Source organism: Apis laboriosa, unplaced genomic scaffold (genome assembly GCF_014066325.1).
Source record: "Apis laboriosa isolate Shangri-la unplaced genomic scaffold, ASM1406632v1 scaffold366_cov156, whole genome shotgun sequence".
Taxonomy (NCBI): Eukaryota; Metazoa; Arthropoda; class Insecta; order Hymenoptera; family Apidae; genus Apis; species Apis laboriosa.
In genome coordinates this window covers 181,869-203,582 of record NW_025223002.1, presented here as the reverse complement: position 1 = coordinate 203,582, position 21,714 = coordinate 181,869, and the positions used below count along the sequence as shown (strand labels likewise).

Below are 21,714 nucleotides of genomic sequence, written 5' to 3'. Positions count from 1 at the left end.
CATGTATTTGATTGTGTCATAAATCTTTTGATTACTATAAATAAAGTAGATATATTTATTTATTAGTTAAATTATTTGTAAATTAAAAATTTCGTTCATATTTTTTATTATATTTCATAGGAAAATAATATTAATTTATAAGATTTTTTTATTTAAATATATCTATTTATACATATGATTGTTATAAACCATAAAATATTTATGTAATATGGATAAATAAATATTAATGATTTAAGATTTTTTTGTTTAAATACATGTATAAATATCTATTTATATATATCATTATTATAAACAATAAAGTATTTATGTAATATAGGTAATAAATAAATATCGACGATTTAAAATTTTTTAGATTATTAATCAATAATGATTTACTTTTGCTGTATTTTATTATAGAGCAAATAGAGGAAAGAAAGAAAAACAGAGATATAAAAATTGATCGTCAATCTTTTTTACTTTATTTTTATTTTTCTCCCACTATTTGCTCTTCTTGTTTATATTCAATCCTAGCACATAAGTAGAGATTATATACAGGATTGGTTACATCATTAAATACATTTTTTTCATGGTTTCTTTTTTTAAATCTATTTACTAATATGCTTTAATTTTTAATATAAAAAATATAAATCTCATAATGTATCTATAATATAAATTAGACTGTTATATTGAATGTTGAAATATTATCAGTATACTATAATATACTATTTAAATTATTTACAAGAAATCTGTAATTAGATGTATTAAAGTGGAGATGTTAATAGATTTACACGTGATTTTATATTGCATGATATAATATGCAAAATTCTGTAATATATTTAAAACGACAATATGTCGTTTCTCGAAAAATTCTTGGATATTTATTTAAATGTAATTTAAAAAAACATGAAGTATTTAATGCCCTGTCTACAAATATTAATTTTCATAATCACATGAATAGGTTATGTTTATGTCCATTATCACATTCGGTAAATATATTTGGGTAATTTAATTTTACATTATAAAATAATTATGAGAAAATGTCTTTTTAGTTATGTGGAATAAAACGTAAAGAATTATCTGAAATACAATCATTACTTTCAAAAAATGAGTTTTTTACAATTTATTTTTCAAAATTGTGTAATAGAAGAAGTTTTAGTACAACTTCTACTAAAAATCAACGAACATCCAATGATGATTCTGATGACAATCCTAATAAGGATCCCAAAAAATCCAATGAAATTAATATGTTATTTTTCAAAGTGTCTGTCATTTTCGTTTTATTTTTAATGTACTATATTTTATTTTCTGGATTCATTGAGCATTTTGTAAGTATATAAATAAATTATTATCAATTATAATAATCTTGTATAATTACGTATTGGATTATTATTTTATACTAGGTTATAATAATACAATGGAATGATTTTATAAATGAAATACTTTTAAAAGGTCAAGTTCAAGAAATTATGATTTACCCAGATTTTGTACAAGCTACACTAAAAAGAGGTGCTACATATAAAGGAAAATATATTTTTTATAGACATCTTCAATTCTATGATGTCCCTGACATAAAAAATGTTGAAGAAAAAATTAGAGCATTAGAAAAACGCATTGGAATTAGAATGGGTATAATAAGAATATACTAATTTGATTTTAACTATAATTTAATTTTGATTCATATTAAAATATATTAATTTATTAATTTTTAGAGGATGGCATTTCAATTAGATACATTCATATGAATGAGCAATTGGCTATATCAGAATTTCTTCAAACAGTGTTATTAGTTGGTCTATTTTTTGCATCTTTCCTTCCAGTAATAAAAAAGAAATTTAAGAGTTTTACTTCTATAAATAAGGCAAAATATACTTTAGTGGAACCTTTTTCTGGTAGAGGTGTTCGTTTTAAAGATGTAGCTGGTTTAAAAGAAGCCAAAATAGAAGTTATGGAATTTGTTGATTATCTTAAAAATCCTGAAAGATATACAAAACTTGGTGCTAAAGTACCTAAAGGTATTTAGAATTCTTACAGTTTAAAAATCTATAATTTTTTTTACATATGTTAAATATTATACATTTATAATATAATATAATAAATATGTTATAATTTAATCAACTTATCTCTAGGAGCTTTACTCTTAGGACCCCCAGGTTGTGGTAAAACACTTTTAGCTAAAGCTGTTGCAACTGAATCAAATGTTCCATTTCTATCAATGAATGGGTCTGAATTCACTGAATTAATAGGTGGATTAGGTGCAGCACGTGTTAGGGATTTATTTACAGAAGCAAAAAAAAGGTTTTATTATTGTTGTTGTTATTATTGTGAAAAAATAATATTATTATTATTATTATAATTAAACTAATTTTCATATTATTTGTTCTTAAAGAGCTCCTAGTATTATTTACATAGATGAAATTGATGCAATAGGCAAAAAACGATCAGATTCATTCAGTGAATTCACTAATTCTGAATCAGAGAGAACACTAAATCAACTTTTAGTAGAAATGGATGGAATGATAGCAGCAAAGGATATTATTATTTTGGCTTCAACAAATAGAGCAGAAGTTTTGGATAAAGCTTTATTAAGATGTGGTAGATTTGATAGACATATTTTGATTGATCTTCCTACTTTAGAAGAGAGAGGACAAATTTTTGAATATCATCTTCAGTCATTATCATTGGAAGATAAACCAATAAAATATTCTAAATATTTAGCTCATCTTACTCCTGGTTTTAGCGGTATGTATAATTATTGAATTTAAATTGTTTTAATTTTTTTGTTTTGAACAATATTTCTTTTCTTTAAGGAGCTGAGATAGCAAATGTTTGTAATGAAGCTGCATTACATGCAGCAAGTGAAAAAAAGATTAAAGTTGACAATAATGACCTCATGTATGCAGTTGATAAAATATTAGGTGGCTCAATAAAAAAATCTAGTACATTGACACCTTCTGAGAAAAAAGTTATTGTTTATCATGAAGCTGGTCATGCATTAACGGCATGGTTATTAGAACGTGCAAATCCTTTAATTAAAATAACTGTAGTACCAAGAACAAATAAACGTTTGGGTTTTTCTCAATTTTCCGATTCAAATCTGAAACTTCAAAGTTCAGAACATATTTTTGAACGTATGTGTGTATTATTAGGTGGTAGAGTTGCTGAAAATATAATGTTTAATAAAATTTCAACTGGTGCACAAAATGATTTAGAAAAAGTAACGGAAATGGCATATTGTCAAGTTCAACAATTTGGAATGAGTCCTTCTGTGGGTTTAGTTTCTTTTGATAAAGAATTAACAACTATGGTACAAGATATAAATATATTTAATATTTTTAAAATAGTAATATATTATTAATTAATATTTTTTATTGAATTTATTTTTTAATTTTAGAGAACTAAAAAACCATATAGTAAAAAATTAGGAAGTTTAATGGATGCGGAAGTACGAAGAATAATAATCGAAGCATATAAAACAACTGAAAAATTATTACAAGATAATAAAGATAAATTGATAATAGTACGTATAATTATTATTAAATATATTAAATAAAATATTAAATCAAAGAAAATATTCTCATTAATAAATTTTTTTATCTTATATATAGTTAGCAGAAACTCTTTTAAAAAAAGAAACTTTGACATATAAAGATATAGAAGCATTAATTGGACCTCCACCTTTTGGAAAGAAAGATCTTACAGAATTGCAAGAATATGAAGAATATAATCCAGGCACACAATAAATAAACATTAGCGATATTTTAAAAGATATCTATATAATATTATTAACTAGTTAGTAGAAGATATTTTTATTTAATATAATATATTTAATATATAATATAATTATTACATTGATTATCTGTAATATCTTTATAAAAAAAAATTTACTTTTACAAAGGAAGAAAGAAACCACAATTTAGTAAAAAAAATATTTATATATTTTGAAAAAATTAAAATACAAATCAACTCCATAGTATAAAAAATGATTATTTAAAATTTTTCATTGTATAAAAGATTATATTATATTTATAGTGTAGTATATTGCGCAATATAAACATATTAATTATATTTCATTCAAATTATATGTAAAATAAAAATTACTGATTATATACTATGATAAAAAATTTTTTGTTTAAATCTATATACTTATGAAATTGTTAATCAATTAACAAATCCATTTTTATATGTATTGATATGAATTCACATTCATAACTAAATGAAAGGTTCCTATTTCATATTTAAATACAATCTGTATAATTTTTAGCAATATTGTATATTTCTATTACAAGCGTATTACATATATATATATATTTATATTTCAATTTTATGTACATTTTTATATTTTTATTTTAAAAAACAAATTTAATCAGATATTGGAGCCGCTTTTTGAGTGCATATATTTCATGGACAAAGAGATCTGCTTTCGGTGCATAATCACAAAAACGGTATGCAATATTAAAAATATTTTTACATAATTTGACCATTCCTCTTTCAAAATTATAATGTACATTTATACAAAATCTTTAATATAAAACGCTTACGTAATTATTTAATTTTCATTTATCAGAAATATAATTAAAAAATATATTTGCCCAATATCTGTTTTGTTGATCTTAAAATATAAAAATAAAATAAATATTTAAAAAGAAATATATAGGAATAAAAGGAATAGATAGGAATACTTTTATTATATTTTTTTTGTTTACAATATGTTTTTTATAACTAATGGAAAATAGTATAAAGTATATTTTTATAAGATATATAAAATATTATTCTTGATATTTAAACAAAGTTTATACAAAATTCAGCATATTATACTATAAATATTAATTAATAACCAAAACAAAACTTTCTGAGATATTAAATATCTTAAAATGGGATATAATAATTTAAACATGTCTTCATTATTTAATCCTTCATTTCTTTAAAATCAATGTAGTAGGCATAAGAATGTCTTTAATAGAATTCTTAAGAGTACGTTCTAAATGTGTTCCATTCCAATAAATCTTTCCACATCGATCACAAATATAAAAAAATCGTACATTCTGTAATACTTTCATTGGTACTTGATCAATTTGTATTCTTGCTTGATATTTCGTTGAACATGTACTGACATTCACAGAACATATTACATTAAGTATCCACGGACGATCATCATTATTGTGTTTCAAATTGGTATTGTGTTCCAAATCATTACTCTCTGCATCCGTTGTTAAATACGAATATGTATCATCGTGATACGATGGATTTGAAGAAAAGTTATAATTATTTTTACCAGTTAGTTCAGCATAACTGAAAAATTAAAAAAAAAATGTATTAATGTTACTTTTATATTTAACGAATACTTTTACATAAAAAAGATTATCTAAATAACCTTTTCGAAAGTTCATACATTAATGACTTTCGAACTTTTGAAAATTCATTACTGTTACAAGCTTGACATCGACTAAATATATCATTATGCGTAACCGCAATTTTGAAGTGATTTAATACCTCTCTTAATTGTTCATCAGGAGTGTCAGACAATACAAAATAGCAATCTTCAGATGGTATGTATTGTAAAAACTATATAAATAAAATAAAAAACTATATATTATATTAAAATAATAATTGATAATAATATTATTTAGATTAATTAAAATTATGAATTTACTTTTAAATATCCTTTGTTACGAGTTAAAAACACTCTTTTTTCACGCATTGCTAGTTTAACACATCGTTCTCCACCCTGATCAAATGCAAAATGAACACAATCGCATCCACACATTCGCAATTTGTTTGTTAATCCACCTAACATTGAATCACAAACTACACGCCATGTGTGTATTTTTTTATATATAAACTTCTCAATATTCAGAGATTTATTGTTTACATGAAATTCTGTTTGTTTTGTATAGTGACATGTTGATTTATTTATGTTATGCGATTCATTTAAATTCATGATCCTCATCGATAATGTTGATTGTATTGATTTGTTAGAAATATGATTTTGACAATTTAATTTCCTAAAATTTCTTAATTTTTCTGTTGGTAAATCTCTTTGAAAATTTTGTTGTTTATCATATCCTTTATTCTTACCTACATGGGACTAAAAATAAATGTTTAAAAAGTATATATTTTAATAAATTGTAAATATTCTACACAATTATTTGTAACATAGAAAAATTTACCTTTTGTGCTAATCTTCTTATATTTTTTTGTGATGATGATTTAAATGGAATATGTTGCAGTTCTAAACAAGCATCATCAAATGGTATTTCCAAATGTTCACATTGAATTTCTAATGTCGCATATATTTCTAACAAACAGTATGCATCTAATGCTACAATGTTATAATATATAATTATATAATTATGTTTGAATATTATGTGAACATATATTGTAATAATAAAAAAAAAAATTAATGAAATTAAATTTATAAAAAAATAACTAACCAGCATATATTATTTGACTTTCTCTTAATGGCCTTTGCTCCCAATTAGAAAATTGATCAGATTTATTTAATTTTTGTCCAAGACAAAGTTCTACAAGCTTACTCAAATTTTTTTTAGTAAATTGATCATCACTTTCATGTGGAAAAACAAATTTATAATCTTCTACCAATTTTTTCCATAAATTTACAATATCTAAATATCCTTGTCCATATATTTTTATTTTCGATAATGCAGGCAAACTATTACGTATAACAGTCATATCTTGAGCTATTCCAAAACCTAAATCATAAATTTATAAATAAAAATATAAATATAAATAGAATATCATAAGTTAATTTTAATTTTCATATTATTTAATTTCATATCTTTAAGATAAAAATTTTATAATTATGAAAATTTTACCAAGTTTTAAAATATTTTTGTTTTCAAATAAAACTAAGGCTAATTTTGCCCATAATTCTGTAAACTTATTTCCCATTGTAGTTACATCTATAATGTATACATTATCTTTGGTAGCTATTTGTATTAAAGCTAATTCTGTTTGTTTTGTACCTAATAATGATAATAATCACAATTATTTTATTATATTATAGCAAAAAGAATTTTTTTTGATTTAAAAAATGATTTTTTAGTGATTTAAAATATTCAAATACCAAAACAAGGTTTCCATTCTGAATCAATACCAACAATAGAGACACCATCTAATCCTTTATCAAGAAACTCTTCAAAACTATAAGGATTATTTATTATTTTAATAGAATCCCTTGATAGCTTTAATTCATAATAATTCATAAAATCATTGTCATCTTCCCAATCATTTATTTTGCTAGTCGAAGCTCCTTCATTTATACCTATATAATGAAAATAATTGTAAATAAAAATAATTTTAATAATTTTATGAATAATAATAATAATAATAAAAAATAATTATTACTTTCAGATTCATTTTGTTCTTCTTCATATGAAAGTATCCATGGCCATTTTTCTCTAGGTACGTTAAACTTTTTAGCCCAATATAAAGCTTCACTTGAATCTTTGGTATTAAGTAACATTCTTATCATAGTTAGTTGTAATGTTTCATCATCTTTTACTGCATCTTGCACCATTTCTCTCCAACTATCAGTACCTTAATTTAACAATAATTGTTATTTTATTCATTGTTGTATATATGATACTTTATACTATTAAAAAAATTTACATACTTAAACTATATTCTTTATAACGTTTATGTATGAGATACTGTAAAACACCTTCACATCTTTTTTTATTTAAATTAGTACAAAGTTCTGATGGAAGATTATACAATTTGACAAAACGTGCTATTAATTTACCCATAGGTTTTGTATTTGTGATTGACATCTTTACATCTGGTATTTTATTTTTTCTACAATATATTAAAAATATTATTATACTTAAAATCTTTTCTTTAATAAATTATTAGAACTTACATAATTATTTCATTTAGCAAGTTATGCATACTATTATCAGGTCCAATTAAATTATCCAAATACAAAACTAAAGCTTCCTGTAAACGAGGACAATCAGTTAAAAATTCTTCTACAACTGTTAATTTGTTTTGTAAAATAAGTGGTAATATTAAAGATTCTGGATCTGAAAAAGATTCTTGTAATTTTAATATAACCGCATACTGTGCTGCCTCTTTGTATTTCTTTTCTTGTATCATTTCCTGTAAAAATATATATTTTGTTATGCAATATTAATAAATATATATATATATATATATATATATATATAAATTTAAATCTAAAATTTAAAAATTACAATATATATTTAAATTAGTATAATACCTGTATTATATGAAGAAATTCTTCTTTATGTTCTACAAACTTATATGTACTTGCAACCATTTTAATAAATTCCATATTATTTTGCTTAATAATTAATTGAAATGTTGCTAATTTTAAATCTAAAACTAGGAACTGTTCATACATTTCTTTTCTTGATTTTATCCATTCTGCATATTCTTCTATAACTAATCCATAAAAATTTATTTATATTTATAACATTATAATATCTTTTTAAGAATTTATAACAATATCTATACGTGTATTTAATATTGTTATTATATATAAATTTGTGTGCTTATATATATATTTACAAACAAATTTTAATATTATTTAATATTAATTTATAATTATATTAATTTATCATATTAACTTATTTATGATATCTTGTTTCAGTTTACATAAATATTTTATAGATACAAACCTGTAAACGCTAATGATGAATTTTTTTTTATATGTTTAAAATCTGAAGTATTTACTAATATTCGTATTGTACTTAAATATGGATTAGGTGCACTATCAAAATATTCTATTAATGTTTTATTTACAACATCACCCTTTTTCCCTGTTAAAAATATATAATATAATTAACAAAAATGAATATGAAAATATTATTATACTATAATTTATATTTACATATTTGCCATATTTGTTCTAATGATTTAAGCCATTCTTTTGTTGCTTCGTCTATATACGAAAAAAATGTTAAATCTTCGTCATTATTTTCAGAAAATTCTACTGTTGATAAATCATTAACATTTTGATATTTGTGTGACATTGCTTGTATAATAATTTATATTAATAGTATATTGATGGAATAAATAATAAAACTAAAGTAATTTACTATATCTTTGCAGATTGTTACACGTAAAAAACAATTGAATTGATATGTGTAAGAAACAATCGAATTCATACGTTTCGTCAATCTTTTGCATAAATATCGACTTATCTTTTATTATCACGAAAACATTAAATCATAGTTTAAAAAAGAAGAACTTTTTTCGAAAAAACAATACAATAGTATGAAGAAGAAAAACACATTTCTGAGATTTTAGATAGTTATATACATGAAGCAAAACAATAACGTAAAAATCCCCTACGTAAAATTTCTTATTCACAATTATATGTTAAACAGATTTAAAAATAACATATTTGATAAATTATTCTAAAATCTTTCATCTTGAATATGAAACATAAATATTCCAAAATTTAATGGAATCATTAAGACATTCTCCATATAAATTCATTGTTTTGGAACACGTGACTGACATCATATGTATTTTGTTTATGATCAGTCATTATCTATTACATCGTTGAAGTTTATAAGAGAGCGTGTAATGATACATAATAAAAAATTCGCGTTTTGTGAAATTGAATTGATTCTCTTTGTAATTAAATTTTGTTTTTATATGTTTATGTTTTTCGACTATTTTCAATATGATGAAACATAAATTACCAGCAAATTGGATTGAAATGAGCTCAAAGACACATCCACATAGAATATATTATTTTAATATCAAAACAAATCAATCATCTTGGGATAAACCAACAATAGAACAGACAGAACAAGTATTTTAATATATTTTTTTTATATTATCAATATTAATATTTGATAAAAGTTAAAAATATTTGATTCTTTTTTTCATATATTTTAACCTATAGATTTCTTTATTATTTATCTTTGTATAACTTTTATACTTTTATAACTTAATTATTTATATATTAATTATCATTTAAATATAATTTAAATATAATTAGTTTTTGATCTATAAATATATTATAATTAGATATTAAAAATGAAATAATTATAAATGACTTTATTATTATTAGATTAAGAAAAAATCAAATGGATCTTCTAAAAAACGAAAACAATCAACACAAGACAATGAAACTAATGAAGTTCAATCTCCTACTTCTGAATACAATAAATCTAAAAATCAAATCTTTGAAAGAAAAAAACTTGTCGCAAAACGTTTTGTTAGGCAAACACAGAAAAAAGATAATGAAGAAAAAGAAACTCCACAAATGAAAGCAATTCGAGAAAAAATGTTAAAGCGGAAAGAAAAGAATAGTCCTAAAACTCAAAGTTCTATATCAGCTAAGAATGCTATAAAATCACAATCTTCAAAAGTTGATGAAACTACCAGTTCATATACAAAAGAACATGATATTCATTCAAATTCAAAAACAAATTGTACACCACAAATGCAAATACTTTTAGAAAAAATACAAGAAAGAAATGCAAAAAGTTCTAAAACTAAAAAAGTAGAGGAAGTCAGAAAGAATATGATATATAAGCAAAAAATAATTAAAACACGATTAAGAAAGAAAAGTTCCTGTAAACAGGAAGTTGATTTAGAGGTCATTTCATCTCCTTTAAAAAATAGAAAAGAGGAAGAAAAACAAAACAATCTAAAAATTGGTTAGTGTATTACAGATATTATAATATAATTTTTCTATAATGTTTTTATTTACATAATTAAAAAATTTAATTATAAAGATACTAATTTAAATTAAACTTTTTAATAATAGCAAGAGAAAAAAATTTAATGAAAAGAAAAAGTGAAGAAGGTAATTCAATTGAAACTATACCAACAAAGTCAAATCGAAGATCTTTGAAGAAAAATTTAGGAAAAGAACGTATGGAAAAGTTAAGAGAAAGCTTATCAGTAAAATCTGATGACAATTTAAATGAGAGTATTTGCACTTCGAATTCTTCTTCTATAGATTTATATGGTAAATATTATAATATTTTTTTTAACATTTCAATTTTTTATTGTTAATTTTCTAAATAATCCAATAGGAAAGTTACCAAATATTTATAAAAATGCAGAAGTTAGATTGGTGCGATTAAAGGAGAGATTTTTAAATGATAAAACTTTTGTTAATAAAAATTTACGTACTGATAAAGAAAAAGAAGTAGCAAATTCTTCTACAGAATCAATAACAACTGTAGATGATTTAATAAAGCGGTCTAATGAGAATTCTTTCTATGAAGAAATGGATTGGGAACCATTGGAAGATGAGAAAATTATGTTTGAAGTAATATCAAGTATTCTTATTAATCGTAATTTTACACAATTTTTTTTTTATATAAATGTATTTATGATAAATAATAGATTTACAAATAGAAATACGAAATTAAACAAAAATAAATATTTTATGCTAATAAAATAAATTATTCTTAATATTGGTTATTATATTCTTAATATAGGTTCAAGCTGTTAGAACTCAACTTTGTACTGAAACCAATGTAAATATGTCCTACAATGTACCTAATAATACTTTAAAATATCCCTTATTATCAGAAAAACAAGCAAAAAATTATTTATATATTGTTGTTGATACTAATGTATTTTTAACAAATATTGATACTATTGAATTGGCAAGGGAAACTGCTTTTAAAACTTATGATCATTCATTAATTGTAATACCATGGACTGTAATATGTGTAAGTTTTTATATTTTTTATTTATTTTAGTAAAGTTTTTTAATTTTATAAATAAATGTTTTATTATAGGAACTTGATTATATAAAAAATGATAATGGTAAATCAAAACCAACAATATTGTGCGTTAAAGCGAGAAAAGCTATAAATTATATTAATAAACTTTTTTCTTCAAATCAATATGTAATTGGTCAAACACCAGAAGATGTTGCAAAAAATAAGGAAAAATTTTCCACTGATTGTCCAGATGATGAAATTTTACAAACTTGTTTACAAATTCGTGACTTAGGAAAATCTGTTGTAAGTTATATGAAGTAGCAATATGAAAAGTAGCAAAAAAATTTAAATATCTCAAGTTTCAAATTTCAAATTATTTTTCAGGTCTTATTATCATATGATGTAAATCTTTGTAATAAAGCAATGATTTACGATATTATAACACTTGGGAAAACTGATCCATTTGAAAAAGTTGATTATCTTAATGCTTCTAATTATGTAAATAGATCATTTTCTAATTCTAAAAGCAATGAAAGTTTCAATTTGGATTCTTCATCAATTTTATGCCAAGAATTATATTTATCAGATGAAATATACGAAGATATAAAAAGTATTATAAGAGACTTTCTAACAGTGGTAATATATAAATAAAATTTAATGTATTATAATTAGAGATTATAATATGAGAGAAATGCAAGATTTAATAAAAAATTTAATAAAAAATAAAAATTTTTGCAGATAGTTAGCAAAGAAATGCATATGTTATATGGTGATTCTTGGGAAAAATATGTTATTATAAAACCACCTTGGACAACTGTAACTGTTTTACAGTGTGCTGTAAAACATTGGATAGCTGCTATAAGCGAATCGTTTCAAAGAAAAGCAGAAGTTATTCTGAAGGAACTATTACAGATATTTAAAAATACATCCGGTAATTTAATAAGATGATCGTTTTATATGGAGATTTATATTAATAGTTGAATATTTTTTTTTTTCCAGATAGAAAAACTTTGAAGGAAAATAGCTATATCTTGAATAAATGTAGCGATTTAGCACAAATGGTTAATGTAGATAAACATTCAATTTTAATGTTACGAATTTCTAAAAAAATTGATGTAATTAATCTCGTAATTCTTTTTGTTTATATTAAAATATTTTCAAATAATTTATAATATTATTATTTTATTTTCTTTTTTCTTTTTTTTCCCCCAAGGAATTAAAAGAAAAATACCATAATTATGAGATTGAAATAAATGATAAAAAATTATGTAATACAATTGGAATTGAAAATAACGTCGAAGAACAGGAACGTAGAGCACAAAAAGCTTTCCAATATTTTGAAGCGGCATATGTTTATGCCCGCGATATGTCGTAAGTTTTATAATTAATAATGTTTGTTTACGATATATTATTGATTATGATTATATTGTACAGTGGTATGGCAGCCGAAGCGATTGGAATGCCCTGTTCTTTCCATTATAATATTTTAAATCCACTTCCATCTATAGACTATGTAAAACAAATACAACCAGAACTTGCAGCAAATGTAAATAAATTATTATGCAGTCTAAGCGCGTAAGTTAATTTTTACTTATGAAATAATATAATATATATTTTATATATTTAAATGTATATATATAACAATTATATTTTATTGCAGTGTAATGGAACAAATCAAAAATTCTTGTATGGATCATCGAACATTGATGAATTTACATCAAACATTGATAACATTTCTACCTGAGACTACATCAATAGGGAAGAATTTGATTGAGATTGATATAGAACCCCTCGATGTATATTGTTGCATAAAATTAAGGCAAGATGTATTAAATATAGGTTTACGTCAACTGCAAGAACTTAGTACTCATCTTTGTAGATTAGCAAGCTACAGATGCACATAAATGTACATTTATAAATAATTGTTAATTTTGTTTCAAATTCAGTTATATCCATTTTTTATAATATATACAGTAAATGTAAAAAGTATTACAATTAAAACGTTATATAATTATGTTACTTATCGACAGTATTTTTAAAAGATGCATATTTCATATGTTTATATTATTATTATTATTATTATAATCATAATTTTAGTCATATTTACATAAATAATATGAATGTTTCTGTTTATTTGTATAATATGCATTTTTTAGTAAGTAATAATAATAAATAATGTTTTAATTGTAATTTAATCATTATAAGAATAGTTTCTTTAACTGTATATATATATATATATATATATATAAAACATCTCCATATATAAATACAAGTTTTTGTTGAATATAAAATATTATTAATATATACCTATAGTTCACATACCTGTAATACGATAAATGGTATTTTCTCAAACAAAATATTGATATCTTAAATATTTTTATTAACAGTTTTATATAATATAAGAACCTTTGTACAACATGAAAAATAAAAATGCACAGCCAGAATAGCAAATAGGTATTATTTTATGATACCTGGCAATGTTTAACAAAGCAATTTAATAACACTCTAACGAGAGTATTACCTTTAGATGTACTTGTAGAGCGTTATCTTTGTGAATTTAATTTCTGTATAGTTTTAAAAATCCTCCTGGAGGCGGTTGTAACCAATTTTCTTTCGAATAAGAAATATGTTGCGTCTCGATTACATGAAACGTATAAGCATGCCTCGATTTGTCACTTTTGTTTGGATACGAAAAATGTACTACTTGACCGTGAATAAGAATACAAGTCCCTTTGCTAACTGGTATTGGTCGAAAGTTACTAAGTTGATAACAAGGTGCAGGTTTATCGTATATCAATAGATCCTTAGAATTTGGATCCTTATTCCTTATATAACGTCGATGAACGCCGCTTTGATGAGAACCTGGTGCGATCCATAGACATCCATTTTCTTGAGTAGCGTCTTCCAAAGCGATCCAAAAACCAACTAGTTTCACTGGATCCGTATATAAATACGATGCATCTTGATGCATTATTACTAAAAAAAAAATATTTATATTTATATTTAAATTAAGATAAAATAAGAATATAATTTATATATATATATATTTTTAATTATCAAATTATTAAATTAAAAATAATAACCTTCCGATCCGATTCCCGGATTTTTATAGATGTACATTGATTGACAAACAGCTGGTTCTTCGTAATTCAATTGAAAAGCTGCTTCCTTAACTCTTTCATCGAAAGTGTATTTTCTAAAAGTGGGATGAAGCCAATGAAGAGCATGACCTACCTATAATTTTATTATCAGAAATAATTGATATTTACGCGAATAATTATTTTGAAATTTTTTATTCATCAAATTAAAATATATTTCTTATTTCACCTTATTAAGGCATACTCTAGGATGAACTTTTAACTTTCCATTATCGTCTAGAGCTTCGGATTCGAAGAATACACTGATCTTATTAGCACTGTCCAGAAAATATTTATCTTTGTTCTGATACAATAAATATAAATTTGAAATTTAATAAAAATTATTGTACATAGAAAAAAATAAAATATTTTTTTATTCAATGTACCTGTTGCAATTCTATCGAATTAAAAATTTTTCTCTCATTTTCCGGTGGTAAATTTTTAGTAAATTCTTCCCCGCAGAATTTAAGTTCATCGATTTCTTCCGGTTGAAAGAAATCTTCCAAAACGACGAAGCCATTTTTCTCAAACTGTAAAGATTAAAACATTTTATTTCGTTCGTAATGATATTAATAAATATGGATTAGATTAGATTAGATTTTCATTATTTAATAATTCCTTTTTAACTTTAATCAGTAATTATTTATGATATTATATTTTTTATGATTAAATTTTATATATATATATATATATATATATATATATATTATATATTTTATACAATTGAAAATGAATGCTATTAGTCTATAATTTAATATATTAATCGTTGTATCATAAATTTCTTTATAAAATACCTAAATTGTACAAGAGTATTTTCAAAATATTACTCATTGAATTATTCACTTCCGAAATTATTTATTACATCTATTCCTATTTATAGTATTCTTCGTTTGTAGATTTTAAGTTAAGAGATTTTAAGTTAAGAGAATTTAAAGAAAAAAAAAGTTTAGATATTTTTATTTTTATTTTAATTATAACAAATTGATTATAACAAATTATATTATAGCAATATATTAAAAAAGCTATTCTATAAACTATATTCTATAGTCTCTCTTCATAAGAATAGGTGAAAATTATTGTTTTTAAATTTTTTTATTCAAAATAAGTTTTCGAAATATTTCTCTCTTTTCTGTTTTTTTTTTATACATATACGTGCATATATACGTGTATATAAAATATCAAATTATTTCAAAAAGTTCACAGGTCCGTTGAAAAATTCCTTTGGTATCACGAATGATTCAAATGTGAATGAGCGTGAATCGTCCGGCTCGGAATAGAAAGACGTGCGCGTAGGTGTTCTATTCTTCTTCGTGAATGGACACGATGTTCAGTCTTTCACCAGTTTACAAAATCCGCGATTTTAAGTTACATTAGATGCTCGTCATTAAATAAAACTAAGGTTCGAATTTATTCTCAACTTCTTTTTCATTGTCGACGATCAGCTTTGATAATGCTGATAATGATCTTTTAATCATGTCATTGCACTTTGTTTATATTATTGTGAATGAGAATTTGACAAGATATCTTAGCAAAAAAAAAAAAATATAATAATTCGAGATGATATTTTATAGTTCACATACTTTATGATAATTGTACATTATTTGCTAAATATTTAATATTCATTTATATGTTACAATGATTCATAACAAATTCTTAATTCTTAATCATTATTATTTTATATTTGTTAAAAGTGAATTGATATATGTATGTATTTATGCAAATTTATATTATTTTATAATTATTTCTAATAAATTAGTAATACTACATAACTATTGTAACTATTTCTTTTGAAAAAATATTGTAAACAAGTTCTTTAAACTAGTCTTGGTAGCTCATTAAGGAAATTAATTTTTTTCGTTTCCTTCGTTAGAGACTTTCGTTCGAGATATATCCATTTCAAGAGATCATGGAGGAGGAACAAGAGCAACGTTTCATCGTCAAATACACGAACGTAATGTGCGTTGGCCTCCCTTGGCTCTCTAATCGTCACCTTAACCGGAATCTAAAAATGGATCTCCGGATTGCAGGGTCGAAAGATGGCCATGGGACAACCACGTGCATCCGATTGCTTACAAATGTCTCGATTTTTCCAATTATACATTTTTATGACATATTCGTTTATTATTTATAATAATGATTAATTGTAACAATTTAATATTCTGATATATTTTCAATGAAAAAAAAATAATTTTAAAATTTTACAAAAACATTTGACTCGGATTAATTATGAATGTATGGAAAATTCTGTGAGTTGCGAATTCGTTTCATTAAAGAAATGAAGTCTATTAAATAATATATATATATATATATACGTGTATGAATAATATAATTAATAAGGATATTAATCACAGCGATATAACTGCGTATTAATAAAACGATAAATAAATTGACAAATAAATCGTTCGATGCATTATAAATATTATCATAATATTATCAAGATAAATAGATATTTAATTTAAACATTTTTATCAATTGTAATAAACACATTATAAATAACATATATATATATATTGATATTTAGTAATTACGATTCAGTTAAATTTCTTAATTATAAAGAAAAATAAAAAGAAAAAAAGAAAAAGAAAAATAAGAATCGTCGAATAATAATAAAATTTTGTATTAAAAAATCAATTATATTAATTCAAAAAAATTCAAATATCAACCAACAAATATTTGTAAACAATTTTACAAATATCTACACAGAAAGAAGATTCAATCTTTGACAAAATCATGTAAATTTCTAATCCGTTTTAAGTATAGAGAATATCTACAGAAGAAAGAAAACCTAAAAGCAATTAACGCTCCTATTCTATTATCGATTTGTTTGGGACATGATTTACAGTAAAAGAATGCTGACCCCTCCAAAGCGATAGGTCGGGCTTGATTATATCAGTCTTCTCCGATGACGACATCGGCCATTGGTCTCTTAACTCTGATTTCGTCGCTTCGAACATAGAGACACTGTGACGACTGTCTCGATTCGCTTTTAGCGAGCCCGTATATAGCTTTGGAATCGGTCATCGGATCGTTCGATCGACAAAACAGGGTTCGATGACCTTTGCTTAAAGAGCGATTAAAGGATCGTCATCATTCATTTTATTTCCACGCTTTTTAACTTATAATAATATCGTAAACGAATCAAAGAATGTTTCGATACTCGTGACAGTGAATGATAGAAACGAGAATGTTCGTTTTTTTTATTTTAGCGTTTGGGGTACGATCAAGATGATCAAGATGATTAAAATTATGTGGCGTGAACATAATTTTTGATAGAAATAATCATATGATTCGTATTAAAAAATTGTATTATTTAGAAGTAGAAGAAATATGAAATATAATTTAAAGAATCGAATCGATGGAGTGCTGAAGAGAATTTGAATGAGATTTGGAACATTCAAGTATGATATTTAAAAAAAAAATCGATTAAAATATTGTTCCAAAACACAAAACAGAGTTAAATTTCACGAATGAAATAGAGCGCACAAGAAAAAAGTTAACGTTTAGAATCATGGGCTGAATTTGTACGATCTTATTTAATTCTTAAGTTTCATAAAGAAATCCAGAATAAGCAATAAAAATATTATCAAATCTCGCGGATAAAGAATGAAATTATTTTTAATTTAAACGTACAAATTTCTTGTTACGCTTCTTTGCGAATTCCAAACGAAAAAAAATAAAAAAAATAAATAAAAGATAAATGGAAGGAGTATTTTAAAAATACATACAGTAACACAGTAACACAGTAAGAAATAATTATCATAATTTAAATATAGTTAGATTCCACGTGGTCGCTATGGCGCGAATACAAAGCTGAACCTTGACTTTTGTTCGAGATAAAGTAACGGGGTCGTAAGCGGTTAACTCACCTGCGACCGGATGTCCTTCATACTATTATGTCCGTCACAGCCGGTCTCGGACTAGTCGGTTGAATTCGCTGTACACGAGTGAGCGTGCTCGTACGTAAGTACGTGGACGCGACTGAGCGCTACTACGAAATGACTAGGTGGTACGCGGCGAAGGCTGATGCGAAGACGGCTGACTCGGGTCGAATCGTGCGGAGTCGAGTCGAGTCGGCCGATCACGAGTCGTCGGGTCGAGTCGGGTCGGATTCGAATATGTACGCGCCAACGTATTATTGCGCTTTTCTAACGCATCAACGCAACAAAATTGATCCAATTTTGATCAACTTTTCATCGCGAATTACTTGAAAACTTGCATCCAAAGAACCGAATACGTTAAAGCGATAAAGTTTTATTGTTAATAAATTTAAAATCCTTTGTTTTGAATTATCCTGAAATCGATTTTTTCACTCATTTTTTTTTTTGTCTTTCTATTATCAATGCTTGCTTTTAGCTTTTATTTTAAACGAGATTCAGTTATATATATATCTTGTCTAAATATTATCCCTTACGTTACCTCATCGCTTCTTTTCTAAACGTGACTCAACGAAAGTCACAATTACTTGAGACTTGGATACACATACATAGAGACATGTATTTCCTTCTTAATTCCATTTCAGAGAACACTAACGGATTATAATATTTCAAATGCCAAATAATCTTGACATAACCACGAGAAGCAGATAAAAAGAGTAACACGCATTTAACAAGCGAGTCGATGATTCACGTAATTTCTAATTAATTTAAAATGACGCAAAGTGTTGAAGAGTGTTCCTCGTAGTTGGAAGAAACGCGGGAAATGATATAAGGGACACGGTGTCGTGTCACCTGTACTGATATACTACGAAATGGAAATATAGTCAGGATACGATAAGCGATATAATATATTTCTCCAACGCGGAAAGTCCGTGCCGCGGGACGAATAAATCGTTCTTCTGCACGATTTGATGCGGATAAATTATTTCTTTCGGGAAAATCAGCGCCGCTGGGACATTCTCGTGATACACTGTACGAAAAAAATTCGCGTATATATATATATATATATATATATATATATATATATGTATATCGATCTCGCGAAATTAATCATACGTCAAATACGTAAGATGCGTTTTCTATCGAAAATCGTAATAAGTTGTAAAATATTGTAGACGAATAAACTTTGAATAGTATTGCACGATTTTAATTTTTACTCAAAAAATAATTATCGTTACTTTACAATGACGTGTTACAACGAGATTGTAATCGATATTTCATTTATACAGAATCTCTATAGATCGAATAACAAAATCTTATATAAAGAAAAATGTATATAATGTAATAAAAGATATGTAACGCTTTTGAACGCGCTCATTCGAAGATTATCATCCAAGAGTGCGGCTTCGCTCTGATGCTTCTCCTTATTCGTCGCTTTTTTATTTTATTTTTTTTTTTTTATAAAGCGACTCGACTCAATGTTCGAAAAGAAGCGAGTTTCTCCGTCACTTTTCTTCCTTTTTCTTCTTCTATCGTTTTTATACCTTTATACGCGAATGGAAGAAAACTACGACAGAAGTTTCTCGAGTTCAAGATTCTCTCGATGGTCACCGAGGAGACGAATGAATAAAGCTAGGAATAAAGCTAAGGTGGAAAGTTAATTTCGCGCGACTCGTTAATATGTTAATCTTACGAGCAAAAATTTTATTTTATCGGCCGGCTTCAGGCGTGGAAGCTTCTGTAACGGAAAACATAAACGATTATTGCGAGCGAATAAAAACGCTAGATGAATAGGTTGATCGTCGGTTCATTTTCAACTTCTTCATCCTGACGAGCTTTTTCGCTCGTTCCAACTCGCCAATCGCGATGAATAATAACCTCTTGCATGACATTTTTAAATAGATATTTTTCAAATGAAACGGACGGTCGCCGTGCATTCGTAATCTTCTTATCAACGACTACACTCGATATACGCCTTCAACGAATTTTCGTTTTACTTTCGAAGAAAAAAATTTCAAGTCACGCATGGTTTCTAAATAAACAAAAAAAGAAAAACAAAAAATAAAAATAGGAATTAAAAAAAAAAATCAAAATGAAAAGCGTCGTCGATTTAATTCATGTATTTATCGTTATAATGGTTCTCGTAGATTTTTCACTGATTTATCGAGTTTCTTCGATATTTGACTCAAGATGCCGTTATAGAATTCTGTTCACCGCCATTATCAATATCGAGTTCGCTCGAATTTATCTATTTGTAACGATTGATTCCGAAAATACTTACGATCGAATCGAATCGCGTCCAACTCGAAGAAGTATCGTGCGAAGATTCGTACTTTTCACACTGATAATTGCACAATCTTTCGTCCAAGATTTATTTCACTTAACATAAGAAAATTTGAAATCGAATTTTGACTTAATTTTAGATTTTTAAAATATAATAAATGTCCCCGCAAACTTGAGAAACTTGAGTATCTATAATCCTACATTTCGAAGTAATCCCAAGCAATAATCTTATTACAAGACAGCAGGGAAGCAGGAAAAAAAAAAGATTTGCCAGGGCATGATGCATTTTTAACCGTGGCCCAGAACTAGATGGGAAGGCGGGTGAGCTTCCTCTCTGGTTGCGACACGAACGAAGGAAGGTTGCTCGAGACACAGAGATCGGAGCGAAATAAAGTCCGCGGGAATTGTGCGCGAGTGCCATTTGACTGCAGGCCAAGCCAGACACCGACTTCGTTTCTTTTTAGACCGTAAGGCTTAGCTGGTGCGGCATTATTGCGCTATTAATGGCGGCCATCTCGTTGGCCGTGGCGCGCGAAACGAGAACCAACCAACAGCCCTTCGCGCGACCCAACCCTCCCTCTCGAAAAGGGGGTTACGACCGTTCCTTGATAATCCGGATAACTTGACGCGGATGTATACGTTGTGGAGGGACTTGTGTTTGGTACGATGCCAGGGTCGCAGTGTCCAAGGTTTGGTTAGTTGCGCGCATCTCAACGGCCGAAACGCTTTCCATTTTGCTTCTTCGATATGTTATTTCTT

At 25.5% G+C, this 21,714-nt stretch overlaps 4 protein-coding genes across 8 annotated transcripts; 2 read left to right on the top strand and 2 right to left on the bottom strand.

The window, feature by feature from the left end:
• Positions 1 to 653: 653 nt before the first annotated feature.
• On the top strand, positions 654 to 3,838 carry LOC122715489 (paraplegin). Its single transcript, XM_043937717.1, has 9 exons — positions 654 to 965; positions 1,029 to 1,304; positions 1,380 to 1,605; positions 1,689 to 1,991; positions 2,106 to 2,274; positions 2,366 to 2,718; positions 2,787 to 3,283; positions 3,371 to 3,496; positions 3,585 to 3,838. The coding sequence occupies exons 1-9, from the start codon at positions 795 to 797 to the stop codon at positions 3,717 to 3,719; spliced, it is 2,256 nt and encodes a 751-aa protein (XP_043793652.1). The 5' UTR covers positions 654 to 794; the 3' UTR covers positions 3,720 to 3,838.
• A 947-nt stretch (positions 3,839 to 4,785) lies between these two features.
• LOC122715490 (exonuclease mut-7 homolog) lies at positions 4,786 to 9,250 on the bottom strand. Of its 5 annotated transcripts, none has more exons than XM_043937718.1 (13): positions 8,852 to 9,250; positions 8,640 to 8,780; positions 8,219 to 8,403; positions 7,859 to 8,097; positions 7,613 to 7,794; positions 7,345 to 7,536; positions 7,064 to 7,261; positions 6,813 to 6,962; positions 6,411 to 6,689; positions 6,147 to 6,298; positions 5,630 to 6,064; positions 5,351 to 5,541; positions 4,786 to 5,268 (listed from the first exon to the last, which is right to left on the bottom strand). In XM_043937718.1, the coding sequence occupies exons 1-13, from the start codon at positions 8,991 to 8,993 to the stop codon at positions 4,893 to 4,895; spliced, it is 2,862 nt and encodes a 953-aa protein (XP_043793653.1). In that variant the 5' UTR covers positions 8,994 to 9,250; the 3' UTR covers positions 4,786 to 4,892. The 5 variants fall into 5 exon arrangements, 4 of the variants coding, with proteins under 4 accessions (XP_043793653.1, XP_043793654.1, XP_043793655.1 ...); XM_043937719.1 differs by having other exon boundaries at positions 5,369 to 5,541; XM_043937720.1 differs by having other exon boundaries at positions 5,131 to 5,268; positions 5,470 to 5,541.
• A 195-nt stretch (positions 9,251 to 9,445) lies between these two features.
• On the top strand, positions 9,446 to 13,676 carry LOC122715492 (transcriptional protein SWT1). Its single transcript, XM_043937722.1, has 12 exons — positions 9,446 to 9,784; positions 10,046 to 10,637; positions 10,748 to 10,951; positions 11,019 to 11,257; positions 11,430 to 11,666; positions 11,736 to 11,963; positions 12,045 to 12,296; positions 12,399 to 12,591; positions 12,660 to 12,775; positions 12,874 to 13,031; positions 13,095 to 13,235; positions 13,321 to 13,676. The coding sequence occupies exons 1-12, from the start codon at positions 9,653 to 9,655 to the stop codon at positions 13,562 to 13,564; spliced, it is 2,736 nt and encodes a 911-aa protein (XP_043793657.1). The 5' UTR covers positions 9,446 to 9,652; the 3' UTR covers positions 13,565 to 13,676.
• Positions 13,677 to 14,019: 343 nt separating this feature from the next.
• LOC122715493 (phytanoyl-CoA dioxygenase) lies at positions 14,020 to 18,801 on the bottom strand. The gene is made up of 5 exons (XM_043937723.1): positions 18,664 to 18,801; positions 15,184 to 15,327; positions 14,988 to 15,101; positions 14,744 to 14,894; positions 14,020 to 14,636 (listed from the first exon to the last, which is right to left on the bottom strand). Exons 1-5 carry the CDS (start codon positions 18,682 to 18,684, stop codon positions 14,218 to 14,220), a joined length of 849 nt encoding a protein of 282 aa, XP_043793658.1. The 5' UTR covers positions 18,685 to 18,801; the 3' UTR covers positions 14,020 to 14,217.
• Between the last annotated feature and the right edge of the window lie 2,913 nt (positions 18,802 to 21,714).

Excerpts from the sequence above, each read along its gene's own strand:
- LOC122715489 (XM_043937717.1), top strand. The coding sequence starts at position 795 with ATGCAAAATTCTGTAATATATTTAAAACGACAATATGTCGTTTCTCGA. Across the intron at positions 2,719-2,786 it reads TCTTACTCCTGGTTTTAGCG|GAGCTGAGATAGCAAATGTT; the intron begins GTATGTATAATT and ends CTTTTCTTTAAG. Across the intron at positions 3,497-3,584 it reads ATAAAGATAAATTGATAATA|TTAGCAGAAACTCTTTTAAA; the intron begins GTACGTATAATT and ends TCTTATATATAG.
- LOC122715490 (XM_043937718.1), bottom strand. The coding sequence starts at position 8,993 with ATGTCACACAAATATCAAAATGTTAATGATTTATCAACAGTAGAATTT. Across the intron at positions 8,781-8,851 it reads AGAACAAATATGGCAAATAT|GGAAAAAGGGTGATGTTGTA; the intron begins GTAAATATAAAT and ends TATTTTTAACAG. Across the intron at positions 8,098-8,218 it reads AATTTCTTCATATAATACAG|GAAATGATACAAGAAAAGAA; the intron begins GTATTATACTAA and ends ATATTTTTACAG.
- LOC122715492 (XM_043937722.1), top strand. The coding sequence starts at position 9,653 with ATGATGAAACATAAATTACCAGCAAATTGGATTGAAATGAGCTCAAAG. Across the intron at positions 9,785-10,045 it reads CAATAGAACAGACAGAACAA|ATTAAGAAAAAATCAAATGG; the intron begins GTATTTTAATAT and ends TATTATTATTAG. Across the intron at positions 11,964-12,044 it reads GTGACTTAGGAAAATCTGTT|GTCTTATTATCATATGATGT; the intron begins GTAAGTTATATG and ends ATTATTTTTCAG.
- LOC122715493 (XM_043937723.1), bottom strand. The coding sequence starts at position 18,684 with ATGAAGGACATCCGGTCGCAG. Across the intron at positions 14,895-14,987 it reads CTAGAGTATGCCTTAATAAG|GTAGGTCATGCTCTTCATTG; the intron begins GTGAAATAAGAA and ends ATAAAATTATAG. Across the intron at positions 14,637-14,743 it reads TCCGGGAATCGGATCGGAAG|TAATAATGCATCAAGATGCA; the intron begins GTTATTATTTTT and ends TTTTTTTTTTAG.